Source organism: Capricornis sumatraensis, chromosome 2 (assembly GCF_032405125.1).
Source record: "Capricornis sumatraensis isolate serow.1 chromosome 2, serow.2, whole genome shotgun sequence".
In the NCBI taxonomy this organism is placed as follows: domain Eukaryota; kingdom Metazoa; phylum Chordata; class Mammalia; order Artiodactyla; family Bovidae; genus Capricornis; species Capricornis sumatraensis.
In genome coordinates, this window is record NC_091070.1 from 59,452,501 (window position 1) to 59,478,706 (window position 26,206).

Consider the following 26,206-nt stretch of genomic DNA (forward strand, 5'->3'; position numbering starts at 1 on the left):
AATTGCTGACTTTTCAAGTAGTAACTAGTAGATTAATATCATGTGAAAATTTTTTTGTACTTCTGGTATATAGTTCTAGATGAACAGAAAAGATATTAACCTACTTAGAAGAGGCATTTTTATTTTTGTTGACATAGTCCTTTGACTTCAAGGGTCTTAAAACTTTCATGAGTTTAGTCTAGCTAATTTGAATTAACTGCAAAGAAGTTTCATCTGATTTTTGTCTGAAGTGTGCTTTTATAACTGTTGAAAAGAGGCTTATCTTGGTAGCTGGGCAAAAATAGGATGAACACAGAGATAGGATAAGGATAAATCAGTAAAGCCTAGAAAGAAAGAGAACACTGAGGCAGATGAGAACCTCAAGGCTTCAGAAACAGGTCCTCTTGTAAGGAAATCTGGGAACATGAGATTACCTGGAGCGAGAAGGTATTAGTTGTTTCCTCTGTAAGAAATAAAGCAATAGAAATGGAGTACGGTAGGGAATTAGGGTTAAATGAAATCATTTAGGAAATTGAGTCACAAATTGGCTAATCCTATCAGAGTAAAGCAAAAAATATGCAGATGATAATCACAAATAAAATTTATGAGAAAACACAGCCTAAGATTAGTAGTCTCCTAGTCATTAACGCAAACCTTGACCATAGTGTGCATTCTCAGTAAATAAATGAGGGTTGAAAAGTAGCCTCACTTTGCAAAGTAGATACTGATCAGTAGGGAGACCTTGGTTGCTGGGTAGATTACAGTTGGAATTGAGCAAGGGTTGAGTTTGAAGCAACCTGAGAGTAACAGGATAATTACCCCTAGATAAGACAGGAGAAGCTATTTGAAATACAGAGGAGTTCAAATGGGTTGAGGCCACCTAAATGAAGGTGGCTTCTTCCTGCAATAAGTAGTGAAGAAGTTCCACAGTAGGTCTTTGTAAAAAAGAGCTGTCTGCATGTGGCTTGTTAGGTATCCTCACTAGGTCAAACACTGTAACTCTAAAGTACAAAATTTGAGGTGATATCCTCGTGTGTGCCACTGCTCTAAGTTTCTACCTTCCAACTAAATGCTGAAGAACTTCTTTTGCTGATATTTGTATTTAATCTCATCTTTTAAACAGAATAAAAAGATGGGAATTCCCTGGCCGTCAAGTGGTTAGGACATTTTCACTGCAGGGGCCTGGGTTCAATACCTGGTGAGGGAACTAAGATCCTGCAAGCTGTGTGATGCAGCCGTAAATGAGTGAATGAATGATCCATATCTGTGCCTTTATTGTCTTTGCTATCACCTATTCTTTCTGCTTCCCAGAAGTCACTGTTCTTTACTCTTGCCCTAGGGAGAGGAGGTTCAATGTCAGTATGTTGTGACATGTGCAGGACTTTACTCAGACCGTATTTCCGAGTTGAGTGGCTGCAATCCCAATCCTCGAATTGTACCATTCCGGGGAGATTACCTAGTCTTGAAGCCAGAAAAGCGCTATCTTGTAAAAGGAAATATTTATCCGGTAGGTAATGATACATTTGGCTTCCCAGATGGCTCAGTGGTAGGGAATCCACCTGCCAATGCAGGAGACACAGATTTGATCCCTGAGTTGGGATGATCCCCTGGAGGAGGAAATGGCAGCTTACTCCATTTTCTTATCCATGGGAAAATCCCATGGGCAGAGGAGCCTGATGGGTAACAGTTCATAGAGTCACAAAGAATCAGACACGGCTGAGCAACTGAGCACACACACATGCCATGGTACCTCTGCTTTCTCAAGATGCTTGTGGCAAAAAGGAAATGAGACAAAAACTTTTCCCAGGGTTAGATGCAAGAGATATTTTAAAGGGTTTTTTAGTTCAAGCATTCCACCCGTTTCTCTGGGTTAAATCCCTACATCTTTGTTCTGATATCATGGCTACCCATACTGTCCATGGAATTTCTCCAGGCCAGAATACTGGAGTGGGTAGGCTTTCCTTTCTCCAGGGGATCTTTCTAACCTAGGCATCAAACCCAGGTCTCCTACATTGCAGGCAGATTCTTTACCAGCTGAGCCACAAGGGAAACGCTAAATTGTCAGTACTTGCTCACAAGTACTGGAAAGCTTGAGTGTACCACAGGAAGAACAGTGAGGAAAGAACCTGATTCTCCCGCCTCTCTCTGGAAGGAGTATTCCTAAGAGAACTTTTCCTTATAACAAGCCCAGATGCCAGCCTTCTTTCTTAGTTCACTTATCTATAAGTGCAAGAAAGGGGATGTGGCCACTCTGTAGTTTCATGGTGTAGAAGACATAGGCATTTAAATGAAAAGCTCATTCTTCTGTCTGGACCTACTGGGCTGAACTACGAGTATTCAGCTATTCAGTGTTTTTAACCTTGCCAAAACTTCCATCATCTGTTCTAACCTGTTACATTCCCACTTGACAAAAGCCTGTGTTATAAAGGTGGGTTTTTTTCTGGCGTTCTGATTTTGCTTGTCAGCTGTGTAGATTCCTAGTTGGGGACGGTAGGAGTGGGGAATAACCTAAAGTAGGACAGTTTTTTCTTTACCCAGAAAGAGGAATAGATGGGACAGTGTGCCTCATGTTCATGGCATCAGGTTTCCTGTGTGGCCTTTCTAAGCAGAAGCACGTATGTAGAAAAGTATTATCTGAGCACAGATCACAAGTAAATACATGGGAAGAAGGTGTTTTATATTACCAGTTCAATGTTTGTGTGTATAATAAAATGCAGTATGAAATGGGGCTCTGTTTGCTCTGTTAAATCTGTAGGTCCCCGATAGCCGATTTCCTTTCCTAGGAGTTCACTTCACACCAAGGATGGATGGCAATATTTGGCTAGGGCCAAATGCAGTTCTTGCCTTTAAACGAGAGGGCTACAGACCCTTTGACTTCAGTGCCAGAGATATTATGGATATAATCATCAAGAGGTAACTTAATTTCCTTAAAAAATGATTTTAAGTGCTTATACTTTTAATATGGAAAAAAATTTTTTCTTGATATTAGGTTTATTTGGATAAATCTTCATATTTGTGATTGGTATATTGGTTTTTTAAAAAAAATTAATGTGAATTAAGAGCTTTGTGAAATAAGCATAACATTTTAACTACTTCAAGAAAATTCTGATGAGCCAGGGTGATGTGTTGGTTAAAAAAGAGCCAAGAGTGATCCCCTGTCTGACAATCCAAATCTTGTTTTGCTAACCTTTAGTTGAGTTTGGAAAGAAAGTTTCTCTCAAAATCAATAGATGGTTTACTTTGATAAGATCATTTCAGGGTAGTCACCATGATTTTGAAAACCCCTGGAGAAACTGCTGGTAAGCAAGGTTTCCTTTTCTGGAAACTTAGCAATACTGCTACATTGATATGAACTGCAGATCCTTTACTTGGCAAGGAATAACTCACTGAAGTATTTTGACCTTTTAGCAGTGTTGCTGGAGGGTTTCACATCATCAAAATCACTAGAAAGCTTTCAGAGCTCTATTTGCGTTTCACCCTGCACAGATTCTGAAACCAGTTTAGGGTGGGGCTTCCCAGCTGTGTGCTTGTAAAAATACATATGAGCACAGGCTCCCCAGAGTCTCACTTGAGAATCACTACTAGTGTATCTGACCTCTGGCTGACTAAAGAGAAGTAGGGTAAATGTCCCACATGTTTAGTACCCGAATTAAAAAGTCTGTAAATGCCTTTTAGGTGTGTTTTAAGAGCAGGTAACATTGCATTAGAAAGCCCTGGTTTGGGCAGGCTTTATAGAATCCTAGTTTTAGTTTGAAACCAGCACCCTCTGGGAATTTGAATTTGAAAGGTGTTTACTTCTGGAATTTGGAAGGTATTCCTTCGATGAAGTTTCCTTTTAACGTAGGCCACAAGTTGATTTTCTTTTTAATATGTGGTGTTTTGGCCTAGATTTCTGTGGTTCCACCCTCCTCCCCGCCACCCCCCAACCTGAATCTAATAGTTGTAGAGATGTTTTACAGTAATAAAGAATTCTTTCTCATGAAGATTTTATTTTCTTTGCTTTCAGTGGCTTGATTAAACTGGTGTTCCAGAATTTCTCCTATGGAGTTAATGAAATATACAAAGCATGTTTTCTCAGTGCAACAGTGAAGCACCTTCAAAAGTTTATCCCTGAAATTACTATCAGTGATATACTTAGGTAAGGAAAAGCTATAAGGTTTGTAAATGCATTCATGACCTATGTGAACTTGGGAGGTGGGTCTGACTTTGTGATTCTAAGCACCCATGCAGTTAGTGTGTGCCCTGAATTTTTGCGTGCTTGTCTACAATGCAGGAGACCCGGGTTTGATCCCTGGGTTGGGAAGATCCCCTGGAGAAGGAAATGGCAATCCACTCCAGGACTATTGCCTGGAAAATCCCATGGACAGAGGAGCCTGGTAGGTACAGGCCATGGGGTCACAAAGAGTCGGACACGACTGAGCGACTTCACTTTCTTTCTTTCACTTTTCTCTTTCTTGACAAGTTGCTCCTTCCCCTTGCAGTTTGGGTGTTGCTGCCTCACTCCCCTTAGTGCTTGAACTAGGTCTGTTTATGCTTGTCTAGAGAGACCAGCACTAAGCTGTACTTCATTGCAGTTATATTATGATGCCATCTTCACCCTTGTGTCTAGCTATCACTCATAATAAAACATCTCACCTGAAAGTTTTTTAATCTTCCTGGCTACTTGTGATTCCAAAGCCTTCTGACTTCAGTTCTGTGCAAGATCATTGATCACCATGTTACCTAATTAGGTAATAAGCATGTTAAAACATTATACTTTAATTGATTCTTAAAACCTTTTAGAAACAGAACTCATACCTGCTGTCTTACCTTGCTTCCTCTCTACTTATTTTGCTGGTTCTTGGGTCCTATTGCACTCAAGGACTATTTGCAGAACAGGAGTGGGAAATAGTACGGTAGCAATCAGTTGAAGTCCTTGCTACAGGGGTGTGGGACAAAGGAAGGACTATTTAAAATATTTTAATTTTCTTATTTGTCCTAAATACCACGTAAGCCTGTTTCCTTTGTGGTGGTATTTTTAGGGTGCTCACCGTTTTTCCTGAACCGGCCATTTGTTAGGCTTAATCAGCCATGGTCTTTGAGGCTCCCTCTTCCCTGAACAGATCCCTCCATGAATCTCTGGAGCACCATGTCTCTGTCTCCTCAGTAACAGCTGCGGGACTCGCCTGGTGTAAAATGTCAGCAGCTCGACTCTGTATCTAGGAGGAGAGCAATGATCACATCAGCTGTCTCCCTCAGGGTAGCATCCTGGTCTAAATCTGACTTATGTGTCATTCCTAGACCAGGCTCTTTGAATGCTTAGAACTGTTAAACCGAGCAAATGTTTTTACTCTTATCTTTCTCACCCCTCTACTCACCTTCTGAAATGGAAGGGATAAAAATATCTAGGTTTTATGTTCTTTCACTCACCTATAAATGAAGGCTTTTATGTTTTCAGTGGTCTTTTTTAGCAGTCTTGTTATGTTTTGTATCTGAAAATAGATGGGTCAAATCAAGTGTCTTTTACTGCTGTTAATATTCCTTGGAAAATACAACAGATGGGTGTAGTGAATTCTATACATAAATAGTTGGAATGAATTCACTACCTAGATTTGATTACCACACTTTTGTAGAAGTCTGAGGAAAACGCTTTAGACCAGTGTATTTCATATAGTAGAACTGAGCTTGGAGCTTGTGAGTTTTGGTGAATACTCTTGTCTCTGGGAGGAAGGGAGTGGATTTCAGTTACAAGTCTCATTACCATGTAGTAGAAAACACACAGCAGGGTAGACTGGTGCATTTGGGGACAGTTCAACTCAATCACATATGAGTTTCTTTCTGAAGAAAGAGAAGCTGAACATATTTAGCAATTCCATTTGATTCCTGTAGCTATGAAATGCAAGAAATTATCAGTAATGAAAAGAAAATTGTAGAAGATATGTTTGATACCATTTATATGTTTATACCATATTGTATATGGATTTCACATGTAAAAATAAAAACAAACATGGGAGTGATAAATACCTAATTGAAGAGAAAAGTTAACTCTAGGGAAAGAAGAGATTGGGATCCAGAGAGTTTGACAGGGGCCTCCTGCCATATCTATAATGCTTTATTTCTTAAGCTGTTTGATTAAAAAATTTGTGTTCATTATGTTATTCTCCACACCTTACATCCTTAGAATCTTAAATAATAATCATCATCATAATAAATGATATAATTAGGCTTTGCCACATTTTGAAGCCCAGTTCAGTTCAGTCGCTCAGTCGTGTCCGACTCTGTGGCCCCATGAATTGCAGCACTCCAGGCCTCCCTGTCCATCACCAACTCCCAGAGTTCACTCAGACTCACATTCATCAAGTTGGTGATGCCATCCAGCCATCTCATCCTCTGTCATCCCCTTCTTCTCCTGCCCCCAATCCCTCCCAGCATCAGAGTCTTTTCCAGTGAGTTAACTCTTCGCATGAGGTGGCCAAAGTACTGGAGTTTCAGCTTTAGCATCAGTCCTTCCAAAGAATGTCCAGGACTGATCTCCTTTAGAGTGGACTGATTGGATCTCCTTGCAGTCCAAGGGACTCTCAAGAGTCTTCTCCAACACTACAGTTCAAAAGCATCAATTCTTTGGTGCTTTCTTCACAGTCCAACTCTCACATCCATACATGACCACTGGAAAAACCATAGCCTTGACTAGACGGACCTTTGTTGGCAAAGTAATGTCTGTGCTTTTGAATATGCTGTCTAGGTTGGTCATAACTTTCCTTCCAAGGAGTAAGCGTCTTTTAATTTCATGGCTGCAATCACCATCTGGAGCCCAGGTCCTGCATATCTTGCAACCCATGTGACACCATAAATGCTCTATCATTAATATTGAGGTGGAAGCATATAAGGCAGTTCTGGATAGTAAAAAAGAACCAAAGCAGCACTTTTAGTGGGATTTTTAGCTCAAGATGGTGTCCTTTAGTTGCAGTAGCCTCCAAAGGGGATACAGCTTGACTTCTCATTGCCTAGCCAGAGCATCTTGGGCAGTAACTTACTGGTGAACATTAGACTGAAATATAAAGTGACAGCCTGTCAAATATATGCATTAGGTATATAAACTTCTCATTATTAAATGATGATCTCTAAGATTCTTAATTTTAGCTTTAAAGCCCCTTAATTTGTTCTGTGATTAATTTTGATGTGATAATCTAACTAGTTTGTATGTGTTAGCATTGTAAGGACATAAAACATGAAAACATATTTGCCAAGATCCCCTCTTTTTTCCATTCTTCATTTTGAAAATACCATTCTTGGGAGGTATTTTTCAGGCAAGTAAATTTTCAGGCAAGATGTTTTCATCATAAGTGATAGCTAAAGATTACACAATATCATTGTGAAATGCAAGGGTAAAAGCCAGAAATTCTGTAATAAAGGTGATCAGACCCTTTTGCAAAAAATGGTTTCTCATTCTTGGTACCATTGACATTTGGGCCAAATAACTCTTACTGTGGGGGGACTGTCCAATTCATTGTAGGATGTTTAGCAGCATCCCGGGCCTCTACCTACTAGATGCCAGCAGTACTTCCCTGGTATGACAACCCAAATGTCTCTAGACTTCACCAGATGTCCTCTAGGGGGCAAAATCTCCCCTGATTGAGCACTAATCTAGAGAATGTGGTAGCCTTCACATTACAAAACACTATGAGAGTCGAGAAAATATAATAAAAAACCCTTTGCAATATTTATTGCTGAGAGTACAAGGAAATAAGGGCATATCAGAGATGAAAACAAAGAGGAAATTGAAAACCCAAGAATTAAGAGGAATGCTAATGCTGACCTGGAAGGATAGGGAGCATTTTCTGATTTTGATGTCAATATAACTTGAGTTTCATTTTTAATTGATATGTGATTCACTTACAATAAAATATGCAGATCTTAAGTGCTCAATGAACTTTGGAATTATATAAACTCATATCTACCACCCAAATCAAGATACATTAGGGACTTATATTTTAATTGCCATTCAAGTGCTGGAAAGAAAGCCTTGGGTCCGTAAAAGGTGAAAAGTTGGAAATGAGATCCTTTGTAAAGCCAGGGACTCTGGAAGGGCGATACTCTCAGTGAGAAGGAAGTCTAGAAAGAAAATCTGTAAAAGTCTAGAACCCTGGGCCTGCACTCACAAACACTTGAAGTTTCAATTTGTTCCACCAGTTTGATCTAGGAAATGTAAGCTAAGTGTAGACCCAGTCTAGTTTGGATCCTGCTTCAAACTAATACTTTTCCCTCTCACTCTCCCACTTTAAACAGATTAGAGTGAGTGAAAATCAGGGTTATTTGACCACAAACTGAATATTGTTGATAGTAAGCAATTAGTTCAGTCACTCAGTTGTGTCCGACTCTTTGCGACCCCATGGACTGCAGCATGCCATGCTTCCCTGTTCATTACCAACTCCCAGAGCTTTCTCAAACTCATGTCCATCTTGTCAGTGATACCATCTATTCATCTCGTCCTCTGTCGTCCCCTTCTCCTCCCACCTTCAATCTTTCCCAGCATCAGGGTCTTTTCAAATGAGTCAGTTCTTCCCATCAGGTGGCCAAAGTATTGGAGTTTCAGCTTCAGCATCAGTCCTTCCAGTGAATATTCAGGACTGACTGGTTGGATCTCCTTGCAGTCCAAGGGACTCTCAAGAGTATTCCCCAACACCATAGTTCAAAAGCATCAATTTTCTTCAGTGCTCAGCTTTCTTTATAGTCCAACTTTCATACCCATACACATTCAGTTCAGGTCAGTTGCTCAGTTGTGTCCTACTCTGCGACCCCGTGGACTGCAGCACACCAGGCCTCCCTGTCCATCACCAATTCCTGGAGCCTACTCAAACTTATGTCCATTGAGTCGGTGATGCCATCCAACCATCTCATCCTCTGTCGACCCCTTCTCCTCCTGCCTTCAATCTTGCCCAGCATCAGGGTCTTTTCAAATGAGTCGGTTCTTTGCATCAGGTGGCCAAAGTATTGCAGTTTCAGCTTCAGCATCAGTCCTTCCAATGAATATTCAGGACTGATTTTCTTTAGGATGGACTGGTTGGATCTCTTTGCTGTCCAAGGGACTCTCAAGAGTTTTCTCCAACACCACAATTCAAAAGCATCAATTCTTCGATGCTCAGCTGTCTTTATAGTCCAACTCTCACATCCATACATGACTACTGGAAAAACCATAGCTTTGACTAGACGGACCTTTGTTGGCAAAGTAATGTCTCTGCTTTTTAATATGATGTCAAGGTTCATCATAGCTAGTCTTCCAAGGAGCAAGCGTCTTTTAATTTCATGGCTGCGGTCACCATCTGCAGTGATTTTGGAGCCCAAGAAAATAAAGTCTGTCACTGTTTCCATTGTTTCCCCATTTGTTTACCATGAAGTGATGGGACTGGATACCATGATCTTAGTTTTTTGAATGTTGAGTTTTAAGCCAGCTTTTTCACTCTCCTTTTTCACTTTTATCAAGAAGCAATTAGTAGTTTTGTCTTACTATTAGGAATCCTTTTACGATAAATATACATTGAAGCAGGATGATATGCAATCTAGAGTTTGTTTTAAAATAATCCAGTGGAGAGAGGTAGACAGAGTGGGGTACAGATGAAACAAAATTGGCTCTGTGTTGGTTATTGAAACTGGGTAATACGTACACGGGAGTTCATTATACTGTCCATTTTACTTTTGTACATGTTTAAGATTTCCCATTTAAAAAAAAAAGAGTGTTCCCAGAATGGTAATGTGAAGCTTCTGATAAATGAGAGTTCATTATACTGTTCATTTTATTTATATTATATATATATCAGTGTATTTATTTGTAGTGATAAAAGCAAATATGTCAGTATATTTATTTTTACCAATAAAAACAAATATAAAACCTTCTGTAGAAGGACATAACTTCAACCCAGCCCCCACACTATTCCCCCAGATAAAATCCTGCTGAATAGGAACTCACCAGCAAAAGTTACAGAGCACCATAGTGAGAGTAAGCAGATAGAATAAATACTAGAATTAGACCCCTAACAATTTAGGGTAATAGTAATATTAGAAACCGTAAAGTAAGTATATGCCAGTGAATTAAAGAAGCAATGAAGTAAACTGAAAAAAGAATAATAATATAAAAAATACCCTAGGCAAAGTTAGAAACCAAATAATCAGAATTTCTAGGAATGAAAAATATAGTTCTTAAATTTTAAAACTCAAATGATTAAGTTAGACAGCTGGTTAGACCTCCCATAAGAGAAAATTAGTTAATTGGAAGGTAAATCTAAAAAAATTGAGAGGACAGTGTTGCGAGCTAAAAATGCATTGTGTGCAAATTAGAAAATGAACTTATGGTTGCTGGAGAGTGGGGGAGGGATAGTTGGGGAGTTTGGGAAGGTCATGTACACACTGCTATATTCAAAATGGATAACCAACAACTAGAAACTTAAAAAAAAAAAACATGAAACACTTTATTTAATGGATTCATAGAACTCCATCACCCTCATTACAGAGTACTCATGTTATTCAAGTCCTCACAAAACATTTACATGTCCTTTTGTTGCAGCCCAGTTTGGTTGAATATTAATAATAAAAATACCCTATACCCTTCCATCGAGTTTGGAAATTAAGATGGAATGGTTGACTTGCCCTGTATCACCACTCCCAATTTAAAAATGCTCATGTGAACTTCTATTTTTAGGTTAACAGTAGATCCCATGGTAAGTTTTATATAATACTAAACTGGCCAAAAATGTTAGTGGGCTTCCCTGGTGGCTCAGTGGTAGAGAATCAGCCTGTTAATGAAGGAGACATGGGTTCAATCCCTGGGTCAGGAAGATCTGGAGAAGGAAATGGCCACCCACTCCAGGATTCTTGCCTGGGAGATCCCATGGACAGAAGAGCCTGGTGGGCTATCATCCATGGGGTTGCAAAAGAATCTGACACAACTTAGCAACTAAGCAACAAAGATGCCAGTAGTCGCCTGTCATAGCTGTTTTCTAGCCCACAGGATTATGCCTGCCACAGAATAATAAAGCAATAAATGCAACACTTCTCAGAAGAATGAATGCCATTAGTTACATATTCACCTGTTGTTTCTAGACATATTTAAGGGTCTAAGGCTTGCATTCGTATTAAATTTAGTTACAAATAGGGCAAAATATGTTGCTAGAAATAACATTAAATAGCTAAATATAGCTAACTTTGCAAATATTATATTTGCTGAATCATTTGTTCTTTCAGCTATTAAAATAGAAGTAAAAGTTAAACAATTAAAATTTTCTAGAGAGCAGTTGCTTGTATGCTCAGTCATGTCCGACTGTGACCCCATGGACTATGGCCCACCAGGCTCCCCTGTCCATGGGATTCTCCAGGCAAGCATACTGGAGTGGATTGCCATTTCCTCCTCCAGGGGATCTTCCCAACCCAGGGATCAAACCTGTGTCTGCTGAATTGGTAGGTGGAGTCTTTGCGCCACCTGGGAAGCCTCTATTGAATACTTCCTATGTACACAAATCTAGACACCAGGGCAGAAATAGGAGTGTTGTGCAAGATTCAATTCTGGCCTATATGGAATCATGCAAAGAAAAACCCTGGAGAAGTGCTCTTCTTCCCTGGTGGCTCAGGTTAAAGTGTCTGCCTGGAATGCAGAAGACCAGGGTTCGATCCCTGGGTCTGGAATATCCCCTGGAGAAGGAAATGGCAACCCACTCTAGTACTTTTGCCTGGAGAATCCCATGGAGGGAGGAGCCTGGTAGGCTACACTCCATGGGGTCGCAAAGAGTCGGACATGACTGAGCGACTTCACTTCATTAAGTGCTGAATAGGGAACATGAACACATGAAGAATTTGATAATTTAAACATTTCATATGAAAGAGTTACTTTAGTTCAACCTACATTAAATTCCTTAGAAAAACTTTATCTTGTGTATTGTTTTTTACAGTTTGGATTATAGGTTTTGAATACTTGGGCAGGAATGTAGGGGATGTTGATAAAATAGTTGGTGTTTGTAAGAGGAATAAATAAGCATAGACACATTTTAACTAGTTAATTAGCATTAACTTCTCTTTGCTCAGAAGGAGTAAGGAGAATATAATAACTAAACCTTCATGGAGAGAAGAGCTGTTTGAACACTCAACATCAGTAGCTGGTCATGCCACAGTGTGTCCCCTCATTTGGCCTTCTGGGAGATAAAAGGAGAGGGACCGGAAAACTCATAGAGATGCTCACAACAGCAACAGGAGTATTATTCAAGAAAAGAGAGAGGAGAGATGCTGTTTTGATGAGTTGAGAGAATTTATAAACACAGAATGTACCTAAATGGACCATACCCTGGCCAATAGGCTATATGTATCCTTACCCTAAGAAAATTCAGCTTCCATCCCATTCTGTCTTTTTGTGTTGTAGTGATGTATCTGATTCTTACCTGGAAATCTTTACAGCTCAGAAATCTCCTGTCCGGATTCCTTGAAGGCTTCAGTATTACAAATTACTTACTTTTATTATAGAATTTTTCACCCTCAGTGTTGTAATTCTTACTTATCTCTCTACAAATGAACTTTTTAGCTGTGTAACTTCAGGCAAGTTACTTAATCTCTCTATTTTCTTTGCTGTTAAATATAAACTATATCAGCTTCTTAGAGCTGTGAGGATTAAATGAGAGAATTCCTAGCATGGATTAAACACTTGGTAAAAAAACAAAAAAAGCTATTATTATCATGATCTTTCCTTAGTTAGTCTGAGGTCTTAGAGGATAGTACTCTCCTATTGTTCTTTGTATCTTTCTCATGTGCTTATCTGCGTTGGCCCAGAATCATTCAAAATTGTTTAATATTGTTGCCTGATTTCTTGAGTCTAGGTGGTATATAAAAGGCACCTGTTTTCAACTGGGTTTTCTTACATGGTTTCAGTGGAGGTACTTTTGGACTCCAAAAATATTTTATTCAGGTTTTATCTGTAACTTTTTTTAAAAACTAAAAAGAAAAAAAATCTAACTTGTAAACTCAAGTGTTATAACGCAGAACTTTTAGTATTAAAGGATCTTACTGTACTAGGCAAGGTAAGGCAACGCAAGGTTTAATCGCCAAGTCTTGTCCGACTCTTTCGACTCCCTGGACTGTAGCCTGCTAGGCTCCTCTGTCCATGGGATTTTACAGGCAAGAATGCTGGAGTGGGTTGCCATTTCCTTCTCCAGGTCATTTCTCTTTGATTGAAGGTTATCCTGATATTAAAGGCTAAACTGTTAAAAATAAAAACAAACTACAAAACAAGAATTTGCTGCCATTCGCAAATATTTTTCTCCATAAATTTTAATAGTATTCAACCAAAACAAAATACAAAAATACATAGAAGTTTGTAGCGGCTGTAGGAATGTAACTGACACATATGATTCTTGCTTTGCTTTGTATCAATCAGAAGAGCCTTATATTCTAATGACTGATTTTTTAATAAATTCATTTTGTAAATTCAAATAAAAATACATCTACTCTAATTAAGTATGGGTTTATCTGCTACTTTTGTAAAGAACCCATTTGTGTATTTTAGGCTAAGGATGTATGTTTGACAGGCTACAACTGACAGCCTTTGACTGACTACAGACCGGTTTGGTTTTCACATAATTGTACACTTAAAAGAGTAAAGACTTTATTGCTTTAATACTTTGAAACCACTGACACATATATGAAGTGTCCTCTCTCTCCTAGTCTGACGACTACCACTCTTGCTTTTGCAGAGGCCCCGCTGGAGTAAGAGCCCAAGCCCTGGATGGGGATGGGAATCTCATAGAAGATTTTGTGTTTGATGGAGGCGTTGGGGATATTGGAAATCGCATTCTTCATGTGAGGAATGCACCTTCCCCTGCTGCCACTTCTTCCCTTGCAATTTCTGGAATGATTGCAGATGAAGTGCAACAAAGATTTAAATTGTGATCTCCACGTTCAGCAACAAGAATTTACTAACTGCATTCTTTAAGAAAATTGGTTTAAAATGTCATTTTTAGGTATACCATTTAGATAACCACTGAATTTTTAAAACTAGGTAACATGGAAATAATGTATTTTTTAAGTCTGTGCTCTTTAAAAAGATACAATTGTATCTTTCTTTCTGACTTTGCTAATGATCTGTCCTCATGAGATTTGGCTTTTTTGGAATTTCTGGGAACTATAGCATGAAAAGTGATTATTCCCTTAACTTTTTGGCTTTATAATAGCTAAAGCTTCTTTTGTCTTGCCTAGACAAGGAAATATATTGTAGATTGCAAACCTCCTTTTAATTTCAAAGAGTCATTAAAAAAAGCTCACATTATTTAGAGCAACAGTAATTGGGAATTTTAAATTATTGATTAAAAATACATGAAATTTCACATTTTGAAGTAATTTGAGTAAGATTCTATCTAATCTATATTTGTAAAAATAACTTTGCAAAAGAAGTTCAAAGTATTTATTCTTCTCAGTTTCTTACAGTTGACTTGATTTGGGTCATCCGCAAAGCTTAACAATAGTCCACTATGAGTGTTTTATTTATTCTTCAGTCTTCTGCGGTCGAAAAACCAGAAGAACTTAGAATCCTGACACTGACATACAGAACTTTGTAATTTAAAATAGTATTTCCTCTTGTATCTCTAGTCTTCAGCTATACCAAGGTTCTCAAATGTTGACCCAGATTACTAATGATTCATGCGTACTTGACTTTTCTGGAACCCTATAAACCTTTATGAGGATATTTCTTCATTTTGAGGAAATACCTAATTTTGAGGCATTCACTTTTGTAAACCGCAAAAGTGCCTTACAATCATGTGTATTTCATGAGTATTTTTAATTGTTGTGCAGTGCCATATTGTCTACTGTGTATTATATATTATATGTGTGTGTGGTATCTATTGAAATGATTCTTATAGTTCAGAATGTTAGAAAACAGAAACATAAATGGAAATTAGTAGAATATGAGGAATCTTTTATTACAGAACCACCAGTTAAGTGAGAAATTTTCATCCATTCCCTCACATATACTCTCTCTGGATTAATCTTCTAGTCTTAATTTTTTCTTTCCACTCATCTCTAAAACTGTGTGATGGATGAGTTAGAAAAATGAGCATTTTGGTGGATAGGAAAACTTACCTGTTTTTTTCCTTTTCACTTTAAGACAATGATTACATTGATTGAGCTACCTCATTAATTAATTTGAATGGCTACACATCGTCAGCTCATGTTCCAGAATAGCACATCCAGGTAAACTGATTAGGCAGTTATTTGACACTTGGGATGAGCATACATACTGAAAGCAGTTGGAAAGTATTCACAGAGGAAACAAGCCCTAATGATTCTTTATAACAACTGGTTCCTCCAAGAAATGTAACACACAGGGTATTTTCTGTTGCATTACAAGACTATTTGGAGATGGAAAATATTCAGTTCTCTATTTTATTGACAGTAAGATTGTATATACACTAAGCTGTGAAAGATTGAAATTATAAAAATAACTATCCTAATTAAAGCAATGCTCATTCCATTTGGATCTTTACTATGCCTCCAAAAAGTTGTGAAAAGACTATTGAAAGTGTTCTGAATGTGTAGATTATTCTATTTGTAAAACATTTTGTATTTGTCAATAGAGTCTTGTTGTGGAATAATGCTATAATGTTTTAAAGTTTTTTGTATTTCTAAGACAGAAGAAATGTATATTAATATTAAAAATATTTTAATGAGCCTTGGTTTTGTGAACGTAATTTTTAGTTTCATAAAAACTCTTGATTCAATACTTGCCTGGTAGGGGAGATACCTACATGAAGGTGGTTTTTCCAGTGTACAGACCATCTATTGTACTCCGGATATGCTGACCCTTGCCATTTCCCCAAATGTGGGAAACTTTGCTGCATAATTTGTGGTAGTGGGGGACTGTGTTCACTTTTTCCCTTGTTTTTCTTTCTGTTTTAATGATAGAGATCCCTCAATAACATTTTCTAGGGGTCCAGTGGTTTGTGTTTATCTAATACTGAAGATAACCTTTAGTGCATCATCCATTTAACATGGGTACTGAATGGTGGTGAATATGACACAGGACATGGAGAAATAAAGATTTTTTTAAAAAATTCTGATTCATGTAAACTTTATGTTTGAAACATGAACTATTGTAGGATTTAGATAGCAGTCAATAAAAAAAAAGAAAAAGCTTGTCCTTGTGTATAACATAAAAATGAGGTAGAGTAGTTTGTATTTAGGGTTAAAAGTGGAGTACTTTCCTACCATGCTGTGCTGTGCTAAGTTGCTTCAGTCGAGTACAAAAATGGCTTTCCATTTGGTACTGGTGGCAATATCAAGCTGACATCAGTATCATCTTCATACACAGGGAACATTATAGTGGTTTCTCCATGGGGGGGGCAATAAATAAATCATCTTGGAATTTTATACAAAAGTATTGTTCCTCTTGAGAATACATTTTTGGTACGCTATCTCTTACAGGGGATTGAGGTTCTGGTCATGAGACTCCCATAATGGTTATAGGGCAAATGATCTGTCTTGAGTGCCTGCTCCAGCTTCTTTCCAGCAGGTGGACTGTAAGAAGACCAGAGTTAGCTATAGCAATGGACCATGAAAGTGAGTGACAAGTACCTTTATTGTTTCTTGTGGCATAGCTTTGGTTTGCTACTGGCAGTTCTTGTAGCTTTAAATAAATTGAAGAAGTAGAAGAGAGTAAATGGGAGAAATGTTGAGTAAGCCCTTCTTGAAAATGTATTTCAGTGGGAGAATATTAGTGGTAAAATTTTTACTGCCTTTTAAAATTTAAGATGTTAAAATTTGAGTTGTCAAATGACTGGGTCATTCAAGTTATTTCATTAAAACCATTCTAAATTCTAGAAAGACAAAATTACAATGAGGGGTCACCTCACAGCTGCTAGGCCATCATCAAAAAGTCTGCAAATAATAAATTTTGGAAACGGTGTGGAGAAACAGGAGCTCTCCTACACTGTTGGTGAGGATGTAAATTGGTGCAGCCACTATGGGGAACAGTATGGTTCCTTAAAAAATTAAAAATAGAGCTACCATATGGCCCAAAAATCCTACTCCTGGGTATATATATATTTAAAAAAAAACATAACTTGAAAAGTCACATGCATCCCGATGTTCATTGCAACACTATTTATAATAGCCAAGACATGGAAGCAACCTAAATGTCTGTCAACAGAAAGATGGATAAAGAAGATGTGGTTTATATACACAATGGAATATTACTCAGCTATGAAAAAAAGAATGAACTAATACCATTTGTAGCAACATGGATGAACCTAGAGATTATTACACTAGGTGAACCAAGTCAGACAAAAAGACAGATACCATCACTTTTATGTGGAATCCAAAAGGGGAAAAAAAAGACACAAAGAACTTATTTCCAAAACGGAAACAGACAGACACAGAAAACAAACTTATGGTTACTAAAGGGGAAAGGAGGAATGAGGTTAGTGATAAATTAGGAGGCTGTGGTTAACATATACATAGTACTACGTATAAGATAGATAACCTACAAAGACCTACTGTATAGCATAAGCAGCTGTACTCAATATTATGTAATAACCTATAAGGGGAAAGGATCTGAAAAAGAATATATACACACACACGTGTGTGTGTATAACTAAATTGCTATGTTGCACAGCTAAAACTTACATGATATTGTAAATTAGCTATTAAAAATTTTTACATAAATTATAAAACCAAGTAAAATTACTATCAAGTTATTATGATAGTATATTAATTTTAACTCAAATTTATGATAAAGTTTTTGTTACATATCCACAGGTTCTCCCTCTCATGGTATTAGTGTCTTTAAAACTTCTATTTTTCAACACTTAAAGAAGGTATTTCTAGTGAGGTTGGAATTTTTCATTTAAAAAAAGCAGCTTTTAATTAATGTTTTGAATAAGTACAACATTCATATAGTTCAAGTCATAAACAGGGACACAGTGGAAAGTCTCCCTCTCTGGCCACCCAGTTCTCACCCCTGAGGCAATGAAAATTGTCAATATCTTGTGCAGCCTTTCAGAAATATATATAATAAAACATTATCTCCATTTTTAAAATACAAGTGGTAGCGTATTCTGCTGACTGTATTATATACACCCTGCTCTTTTCACTTTGCAGCATTTCTTGGAGAATCTTCAAGTGGCTTGAACACAGTGGCCTAGTATTTTTAAATGACTTTATAGGTTCCATTCTCTGATTTACTATTTGTTGAACCAGCCCCTAATTCCTACTGATGATTATTTGAATTGTTTATTTCTACTGTGTTTTTCCTTGTTTTGCTGTAACAAACAGTACTGGAATGAATAATCTTGTGCAAAGTCATTTCACATTTGACTTTCACATACCTATAGGACATAATCCTAGAATTTATTAGGTCCAAGGGTTTGCAGTCTCAAAAATGACAGAATGATCTCTGTTCGTTTCCAAGACAAACCATTCAGTATCACAGCAATCCAAGTCAGTAATGCTGAAGAAGCTGAAGTTGAATGGTTCTATGAAGACCTACAAGGCCTTCTAGAACTAACACCCAAAAAAGATGTCCTTTTCATTACAGGGGACTGGAATGCAAAAGTAGGAAGTCAAGAGATACCTGGAGTAACAGGCAAATTTGGCTTTGGAGTATAAAACGAAGCAGGTCAAAGGCTAACAGACTTTTGTCAAGAGAATGCACTGGTCATAGCAAACACCCTTTTCCAACAACACAAGAGAAGACTCTACACATGGATGTCACCATATGGTCAATACCAAAATCAGATTGATTATATTCTTTGCAGCCAAAGATGGAGAAGCTCTATATAGTCAGCAAAAACAAGAGCAGGAACTGACTGTGGCTCAGATCATGAACTCCTTATTGTCAAATTCAGACTTAAAGAAAGTAGGGAAAACCACTAGACCATTCAGGTATGACCGAAATCAAATCCCTTAGGATTATACAATGGAAGTGACAAATAGATTCAAGGGATTAGATCTGATAACGTGCCTGAAGAACTGTGGATGGAAGTTCATGACATTGTACAGAAGGCAGTGATTAAGACCATCTCCAAGAAAAAGAAATGCAAAAAGGCAAAATGTTTCTCTGAGGAAGAGTTACAAATAGCTTAGAGAAGAAGAGAAGCTAAAGGCAAAGGAGAAAGGAAAGATACACACATTTGAATGCAGAGTTCCAAAGAATAGCAGGGAGAGATTAAAAAAAAAAAGCCTTCAGCGATCAGTGCAAAGAAATAGAGGAAAACAATAGAATGGGAAAGACTAGAGAGCTCTTTAAGAAAATCAGAGATACCAGAGGAACATTTCATGCAAAGATGGGCACGATAAAGGACAGAAATGGTACAGACCTAACAGAAGCAAAAGATATTAAGAAGAGATGGCAAGAATACACAGAAGAACTATACAAAAAAAGATCTTCATGACCACAATGAAGATCACAATGACCACAGTGAAGATAACCACAATGGTGTGATCACTCACCTAGAGCCAGACATCTTAGAATGCAAAGTCAAGTGGGCCTTAGGAAGCATCACTACGAACAAAGCTAGTGAACGTGATGGAATTACAGTTGAGCTATTTCAAATCCTAAAAGATGATGCTGTGAAAGTGCTGCACTCAGTATGCCAGGAAATCTGGGAAACTCAGTATTGGCCATAGGACTGGAAAAGGTCAGTTTTCATTCCAATCCCAAAGAAAGGCAATGCCAAAGAATGTTCAAACTACCGCACAATTGCACTCATCTCACATGCTAGCAAAGTACTGCTCAAAATTCTCCAAGCCGGGCTTCAGCAGTCCCTGAACTGTGAACTTCCAGATGTTCAAGCTGGATTTAGAAAAGGCAGAGGAACCAGAGATCAAATTGTCAACATGTGTTGGATTATCGAAAAAAGCAAGAGAGTTCCAGAAAAACATCTACTTTTGCTTTATTGACAATGCCAAAGCCTTTGACTGCATGGATCACAACAAAGTGTGGAAAATTCTGAAAGAGATGGGAATACCAAACCACCTTACCTGCCTCCTGAGAAATCTGTATGCAGGTCAGGAAGCAACAGTTAGAACTGGACATGGAACAACAGACTGGTTCCAAATCAGGAAAGGAGTATGTCAAGGCTGTATATTGTCACCCTAAGCTTATTTAACTTCTATGCAGAGTACAACACGTGAAATGCCGGGCTGGATGAAGCACAAGCTGGAGTCAAGACTGCTGGGAGAAATGTCACTAACCTCAGATATGTAAGTGACACCACCCTTATGGCAAAAAGCGAAGAAGAACCAAAGAGCATCTTGATGAAAGTGAAAGAAGAGGGTGAAAAAGTTGGCAAAACTCAGCATTCAGAAAATGAAGATCATGGCCTCTGGTCCCATCACTTCATGCCAAATAGATGGGGAAACAATGGAAACAGTGAGTGACTTTATTTTTTGAGGCTTGAAAATCACTGCAGATGGTGACCACAGCCATGAAATTAAATGGCGCTTGCTCCTTGGAAGAAAAGTTATGACCAACCTAGACAGCATATTAAAAAGCAGAGATGTTACTTTGCCAACAAAGGTCTGTCTAGTCAAAGCTATGGTTTTTCCAGTAGTCATGTATGGATGTGAGAGTTGGACTATAAAGAAAGCTAAGTGCCAAAGAATGGATGCTTTTGAATTGTGGTGTTGGAGAAGACTCTTGAGAGTCCCTTGGACTGCAATGAAATCAAGCCAGTCCTAAAGGAGATCAGTCCTGAATATTCATTGGAAGGACTGATGCTGAAGCTAAAACTCCAACACTTTGGCCACCTGATGCAAAGAACTGACTCATTTGAAAAGACCCTGATTCTGGGAAAGATTGAAGGTGGGAGGAGAAGGGAACGACAGAGGATGAGATGGTTGGATGGCATCACCAATGCAATGGGCGTGAGTTTGAGAGGGCTCCAGGAGTTGGCGATGGACATGGAAGCCTGGTGTGCTGTAATTCATGGGTTTGCAAAGAGTCAGACACAACTGAGTGACTGAACCGGACTGAAGGGTTTGTGCTTTGCAATTAGGATATTGTCACAGTGCCTCTGATGGAGACTGACCAGTTACCAGTCTCACCAACAATATATCAGAATACCTGTTTCCCCATATTCTCACCAACACAGTATATAATCAAACTTTCTGATTTGTGCTATTCTAATAGGTAAAAAATGATAACATAATTTAAATTTGCATTTTTTGTAATATGAGAAAGTTGTGCATCTTTAATAAGTTTGAGGCATTTTATATTTCCTTTTCATATCCTTATTATATTTTAGTCTTATAAATGTATAGGACCTCCTTTAGATATTAGGGAGATTAACTGTAGGAAATAAGTTGTAAACATTTTTTCCAGTTTGTCGTTTGCCTTTTGGCTTTACTTATGTTTTTCTTTGGTATACGTTTTCAAAAGTAGAACTTATCAAGCTACATTTTATGTCATAGTAGAAAGGTCTTTGTACTCTGAAATTATAAACAGATTATTTTATGGTTTTATTTTTTATATTTAAGTATTTGACACATCTGGGGGTTAGCCTAGTGTACAGTATAGGGTATGGATCCAACACGTTTTCCTGGATGGCCCATTTGGTTGGGTAACTTCTTACTGGTGTCATTCCTGGATTATCTTTCACACGCATGTGGATCACATTTCCGTTTGTCTAGCCCAGAGATCATAGCTCAGATGCTTGTAGAGACGAGGCAGGTTACATAAAAGAGTGAAGAGTGCCAGGTGGGGAGGCTAGCCAGCTTCAAATGGGATGGCATACTTTTCTAAAGAGGCAGCCACTACCCCCTGCCTACTGATCATTCCCTTGCAGGGAGCAGGGCCCAGTATTGCCAGATCTTTGTCAAGAGAAGCGGGAAATCCAGATTTTTTACATGAAATCTCTTAATTTAAAAAATTAACATCAGGTTTAAAAAGGTAAATACAGTTCTGGTTGAAGAAAATCTGTCTTGAGACCTGATTTGACTCAGAGAAGGCTCCTAATCTCCTTAGCCAAGAATGAAACTTCCCAGCTTCACTTTCCTATAAGAAAATACAACCCGTCTAATAGCTGGACAGCCTAGCAGTTTACAGCTGAAGTTCAAGAAGAGAGAGAAAAGTAAAGAGGTCTAGATTAGCCAAGGCCTTTGCCCTCACTTATGGAAAGATTCTTTGGAGAAATACAAGCATTTTGTTATTCTACCTTTTATCCTAATTACATGGGGATGTGGATGTGGCCATTCCTTTTTAAAGGAAGTATTTCTTATTTACAGTAGTTTCAGGTGTACAACATAACTCAATTTTTTAAAATATATTTTGCTCTTCTTGAACTTATTACAAAATAATAGCTATATTTCCTTGCTGTACAACATATCCTTGTTACTTATTTGAAAAGGCTCTTGATTCAGTGGATACTTGGATTAGAAAAATGATCTAAGTTTTCCAACTCTGCCATTATGATTTTGCTAAAATGACAAAATGATGCTTGTTTTAACTGCTCTGCTACTGATTTTGAAGCGTGGCACTGTTTTTTTGTACCTTGTTCTTCCTTTCCCTTCCTCTGCGATGTTGGCTGGCAACGATCTGTTGTAATTCATGTATGTGCTCAGCATCTTTAGTGGGATGAAATTTATGCTAACGATAAAGTTTCCAGAGTCTTCAGTTCAGGAGGGGTTAAGGTCTAGGGATCTTTTGGGGGTTGCTAGTGAGTAGGGCTGGCCCCAAGGGCGGATCCAGGTTTTGTGGGACCTGACACCTCCACACCGCCCCAATTTGGAGAACACCATTAAGAAAACAATGCAAAAATATAGAAAGTTTTACCAAAACGGTATGAAATTTCTGTGAACACATAAGGCCTCGTGAAAGTGAAGGACTTTTAAGTTCAAGCTTGAATAACGCTGCCGGCTGCCTTTTTTGGCCCTACTATGCGCCAAGGACTTTCCACTCCTCACCTTCCTCAGTCTCCACAACACTACGCTATGAAATAGTTACATATAAGAAGAGTCATGCAGAACACAAAGACAGTAAACATCGTGTCCAGCCTGAAAACCCCTTTCTTTCCAACTCCCTATATTGCTTCCCACGACTGGAGTTCTGAGGCTTGAGGAATGGCATCGAGTCAGGATTGTCGCGGGAAAGAGTGTGTAAAACGCAGTCAGGGAGCTAGGGAGTGTTTCTGAAACTGGCTCGCAGAGAGCGCCCTGGAGACGCGCACTCCCGAGGGAAGGCCCCCGCGCCCAGCCGGCGCCTCGGCCAGCTCTGCGGCGCGCATGCTCCGTGAGGGGCTGCTCCAGCTACTCTGGTTAATGAGCGCGCGGAGCAGGGGGCGGGCCGAGCCGCGGCTGCTGGGACCTGAGCTTGGCGGCGGCCCTGGGGCGCTGTGCGCGGCTGCTGAAGGGGCGGCGGCGGCCGGCACTGTGCACGCAGGAGTGTGGCTTGCTCGCCCGACGCGCACGCCCGGTCGGTCCCCAGGGCCCTCTGGAGGTGACTCGGGCGGCCCGGGCAGAGCAGCGTTGCCGGTTGGGAGGGCGGAGAGGAGGCGATGAGGACACGAGCTGCCGCCGCCTCTGTCCGCCTACTACGGCCGTAGTGGGAGTCGGGGCGGGGGCGAGGCCAGCTGTACCCCCGCCGGGCTGCGAACCCAGACAAAGGAGGAGCAGCAGCCTGAGAAGCGGGCCAGAGCCACCGGGAAAGGAGGCCGCCGCTTTAGTCGCAGCCGAGGGCCGCTCGGGCTCACGGGCCGCCGCGCTTCCCCTGGGGACGCTGCGCGAGGCGAGGTCTCGGGGCCGAGGAAGCCGCCCCCGGAGCCCCCGCCCGCCCGCCGGCGCCGCCTCCGAGCCGCCTCGGCCGTAGCCGCGGCCCGGGCGGGAGGCGGCGGCGGCCGGTGAGGCTAGGCGGCCCGCGCCCTGCCTGTCAGATCACCGGCCCGGCCCGTTTCGGCCCGCGGGCCGCCCCCGATGCGGAGGCGCTGCCGCCGGGGCCATGCAGCAGGCGCCGCAGCCTTACGAGTTCTACAGCGAAGAGAACAGTCCGAAATGGCGGGGACTGTTGGTCTCGGCCCTGCGGAAGGTCAGTGCTGGTGCCCGGGCGGCCTCGGGGCCCGAGGGAGGTGCCGGGGCAGAGGCAGGCGGGCGGGGCGCGAGCCACGGCCCGAGCCGCGGCCCCTTGGACGCTCTAACGGGGACCTGCACGCCTTCCCCGCGCTCGGCGCCGGAGGGCCCAGCGCTTTCTCTCCGGCCGGCGACGAGGGGCTTGTGATTGCCTTTGCGTCCCAAAGGACGTTTTCTCAAGTTATTGCCTGGCCCCGGAAGGAAGGTTTTGTTATGATCATAAAACTGGATTTCATGTTGCAGTCGTTTCGTCAGGCGACTTCCGCCGTTGACCAATTTGTTGTCCTCGGGCTGGATTCGGGCAAGAGAAAGTCCCGCTGGTATTTAGACAGTTTCTAAAACAAAAGCACGTTTCTAGGCCGAGTAATCACTTTTAATTAAATTCTTTGGGGCTGTTCCCTTAGGCAGTTTGAAGGGTGAAGGGTGTCCACTCACTTAAGAGGTGGTAATTTTTTTTTTTTTGGTGATGGATGTGTTTCTCGATTGAGAAATGTCAGTGAGCCATGATATTGATTTTACAATTCTTGAGGTCAATTTAAAGTGCCTCCACCCTTCCTGCCTTAGGCGTCCCCCTGCTTAGGAGAGATTTCCCCTGTAAAATCTGGTCATTTTCTTCACTGAGTGCAATTTATTACTTAGAATCATTTTAAGGGGATGAAAAACTCTCAGCTCATAAAAAATCAATCTTTTTAGTTTGGGTACATCGCTAGGGTGCATCTGTCCTGTAGATGATGTCAGTTTTCCTCTGAATTTAGTTAATAATGGTACTATTTTTTTTAATATGTAATAATCATAGGTTTTTATAGTAAAGCCTTTTGTAAGGTCAAGACGTTTAAAGAGTGTAAATGGGGGCAGAAGAAGATAAACATACTGAGCATGGGCTTTCCTTGCCGATGATACAGATGTAGTCCCTATTACCTTTTGTGCAAAATAACCAAATACAAATTTTAAAATAATAAGGAGTAAATGTTAATTTAAAATACTACTCCGGAAAATAAATCTTCATACATTAAATTTCTCTAAGTGAAAAGAAGTAGTAGTATTTTGAAGTAAAAAACATTCTCTCACGTATTCAAGTTTCAGATTTGCCGTTTTTTCACGATTCTTAGGAAGAGGTATTGCCTTCCTTGGGCCAAACATTGTGTAATATTTTTTAAAGAATTTGGTGGAGGTGGTTAAGAGCAGCTAGACAGTTATCATTTCGCAGGTATTTTAGGTGTTAAAGTATTACATTGACCTTCCTTCCGTGGGCAACCCAATTCTATAAGGAGAGGGAAGGAAATGGCAAGTGTGCTGCTGAGTGGTGATAATGAACACTGGCCTGAGTTAAAAGCAAAGAGGGAAATGCTTAGATAGTGATTGAACCTTCTACCACATGGACAGAAATGTGAATGCAGTTATCAGGTAGGCCTATGTTGTTGGCAGTGTAGGTCTCTTACTAGTCTTTTCTGGTAGCAAATAGAATTTGAGTATGTGTTGCATAACTTATTCAATAGGTAGCTTTGACCCTAATAATCCTTCATGCACAGATACAGATTTATATCTTCAGGTTAGTCTGGAAATAAACCCAGGGTAGCATCCGATCCTAGTTCTTTGCTTTGAGTCTGTTATTTTGCATTTATATGTTGTGCTTGTTTTCTTGGTTCTCAGATGCCTTGTAGCTCTCTATTGCCTTATTGCACAGTTCTTGAATGTCCTTTGCTTATGGAATATATACAGCTAAGGAAATCTGGCCTTTTGAGCTGAATTAAAAAAACAATTTTTATTTAACTTATTACATTACTGCTTTTCTAGAATTGAGGTATATTCCCATGGAACACATTTTTTTTTTAATGTTTTTGCAAATTTTTTGATGTTTGTAATTCCAGATTATATCCAGTTTTGTGGTCGTGCAGCACGTAGGTTTATAGTGCTTGCTAGATTTGTAGTTCTTGAGGAGTTCAAGGTTCACTCTTTGCAGGATGAGTTAAATTCTGGTCTGTACTTGGCACACGTGTCCTTGTACAGTGAGAATTCCTGCTACTTAGGCAGAGGCTCTGTCTTCACATTCAAGGCATCTAGAACATGGCTTCCTTCTTCCAGCTGACCAGATTATTGCAAACACTACTAGGATTAATACTAATAGTAAAAGCAGCAATAGTATTAGACTACTAAGACTTTTCTC

At 39.7% G+C, this 26,206-nt stretch overlaps 2 protein-coding genes and 1 non-coding gene across 4 annotated transcripts in view; all 3 read left to right on the top strand.

The window, feature by feature from the left end:
- Positions 1 to 15,600, top strand: part of L2HGDH (L-2-hydroxyglutarate dehydrogenase) — a 48,836-nt gene extending 33,236 nt beyond the window's left edge. Inside the window, exons 7-10 of the mRNA XM_068965033.1 lie at positions 1,319 to 1,486; positions 2,735 to 2,892; positions 3,986 to 4,117; positions 13,683 to 15,600. Coding sequence (XP_068821134.1) covers positions 1,319 to 1,486; positions 2,735 to 2,892; positions 3,986 to 4,117; positions 13,683 to 13,878 — 654 coding nt within the window. The 3' untranslated portion in view covers positions 13,879 to 15,600. The remainder of the gene's footprint in view (positions 1 to 1,318; positions 1,487 to 2,734; positions 2,893 to 3,985; positions 4,118 to 13,682) is intronic.
- A 103-nt stretch (positions 15,601 to 15,703) lies between these two features.
- LOC138074831 (U1 spliceosomal RNA) lies at positions 15,704 to 15,864 on the top strand. Its single transcript, XR_011144633.1, has one exon. It is a non-coding gene; the product is annotated as a U1 spliceosomal RNA (small nuclear RNA).
- Positions 15,865 to 23,914: 8,050 nt separating this feature from the next.
- The window catches only part of SOS2 (SOS Ras/Rho guanine nucleotide exchange factor 2), a 100,788-nt gene continuing 98,496 nt past the window's right edge, over positions 23,915 to 26,206 (top strand). For both annotated transcript variants that reach the window (XM_068964046.1, XM_068964047.1), the window contains exon 1: positions 23,915 to 24,001. In XM_068964046.1, the coding sequence (XP_068820147.1) occupies positions 23,915 to 24,001 (87 nt within the window). The remainder of the gene's footprint in view (positions 24,002 to 26,206) is intronic.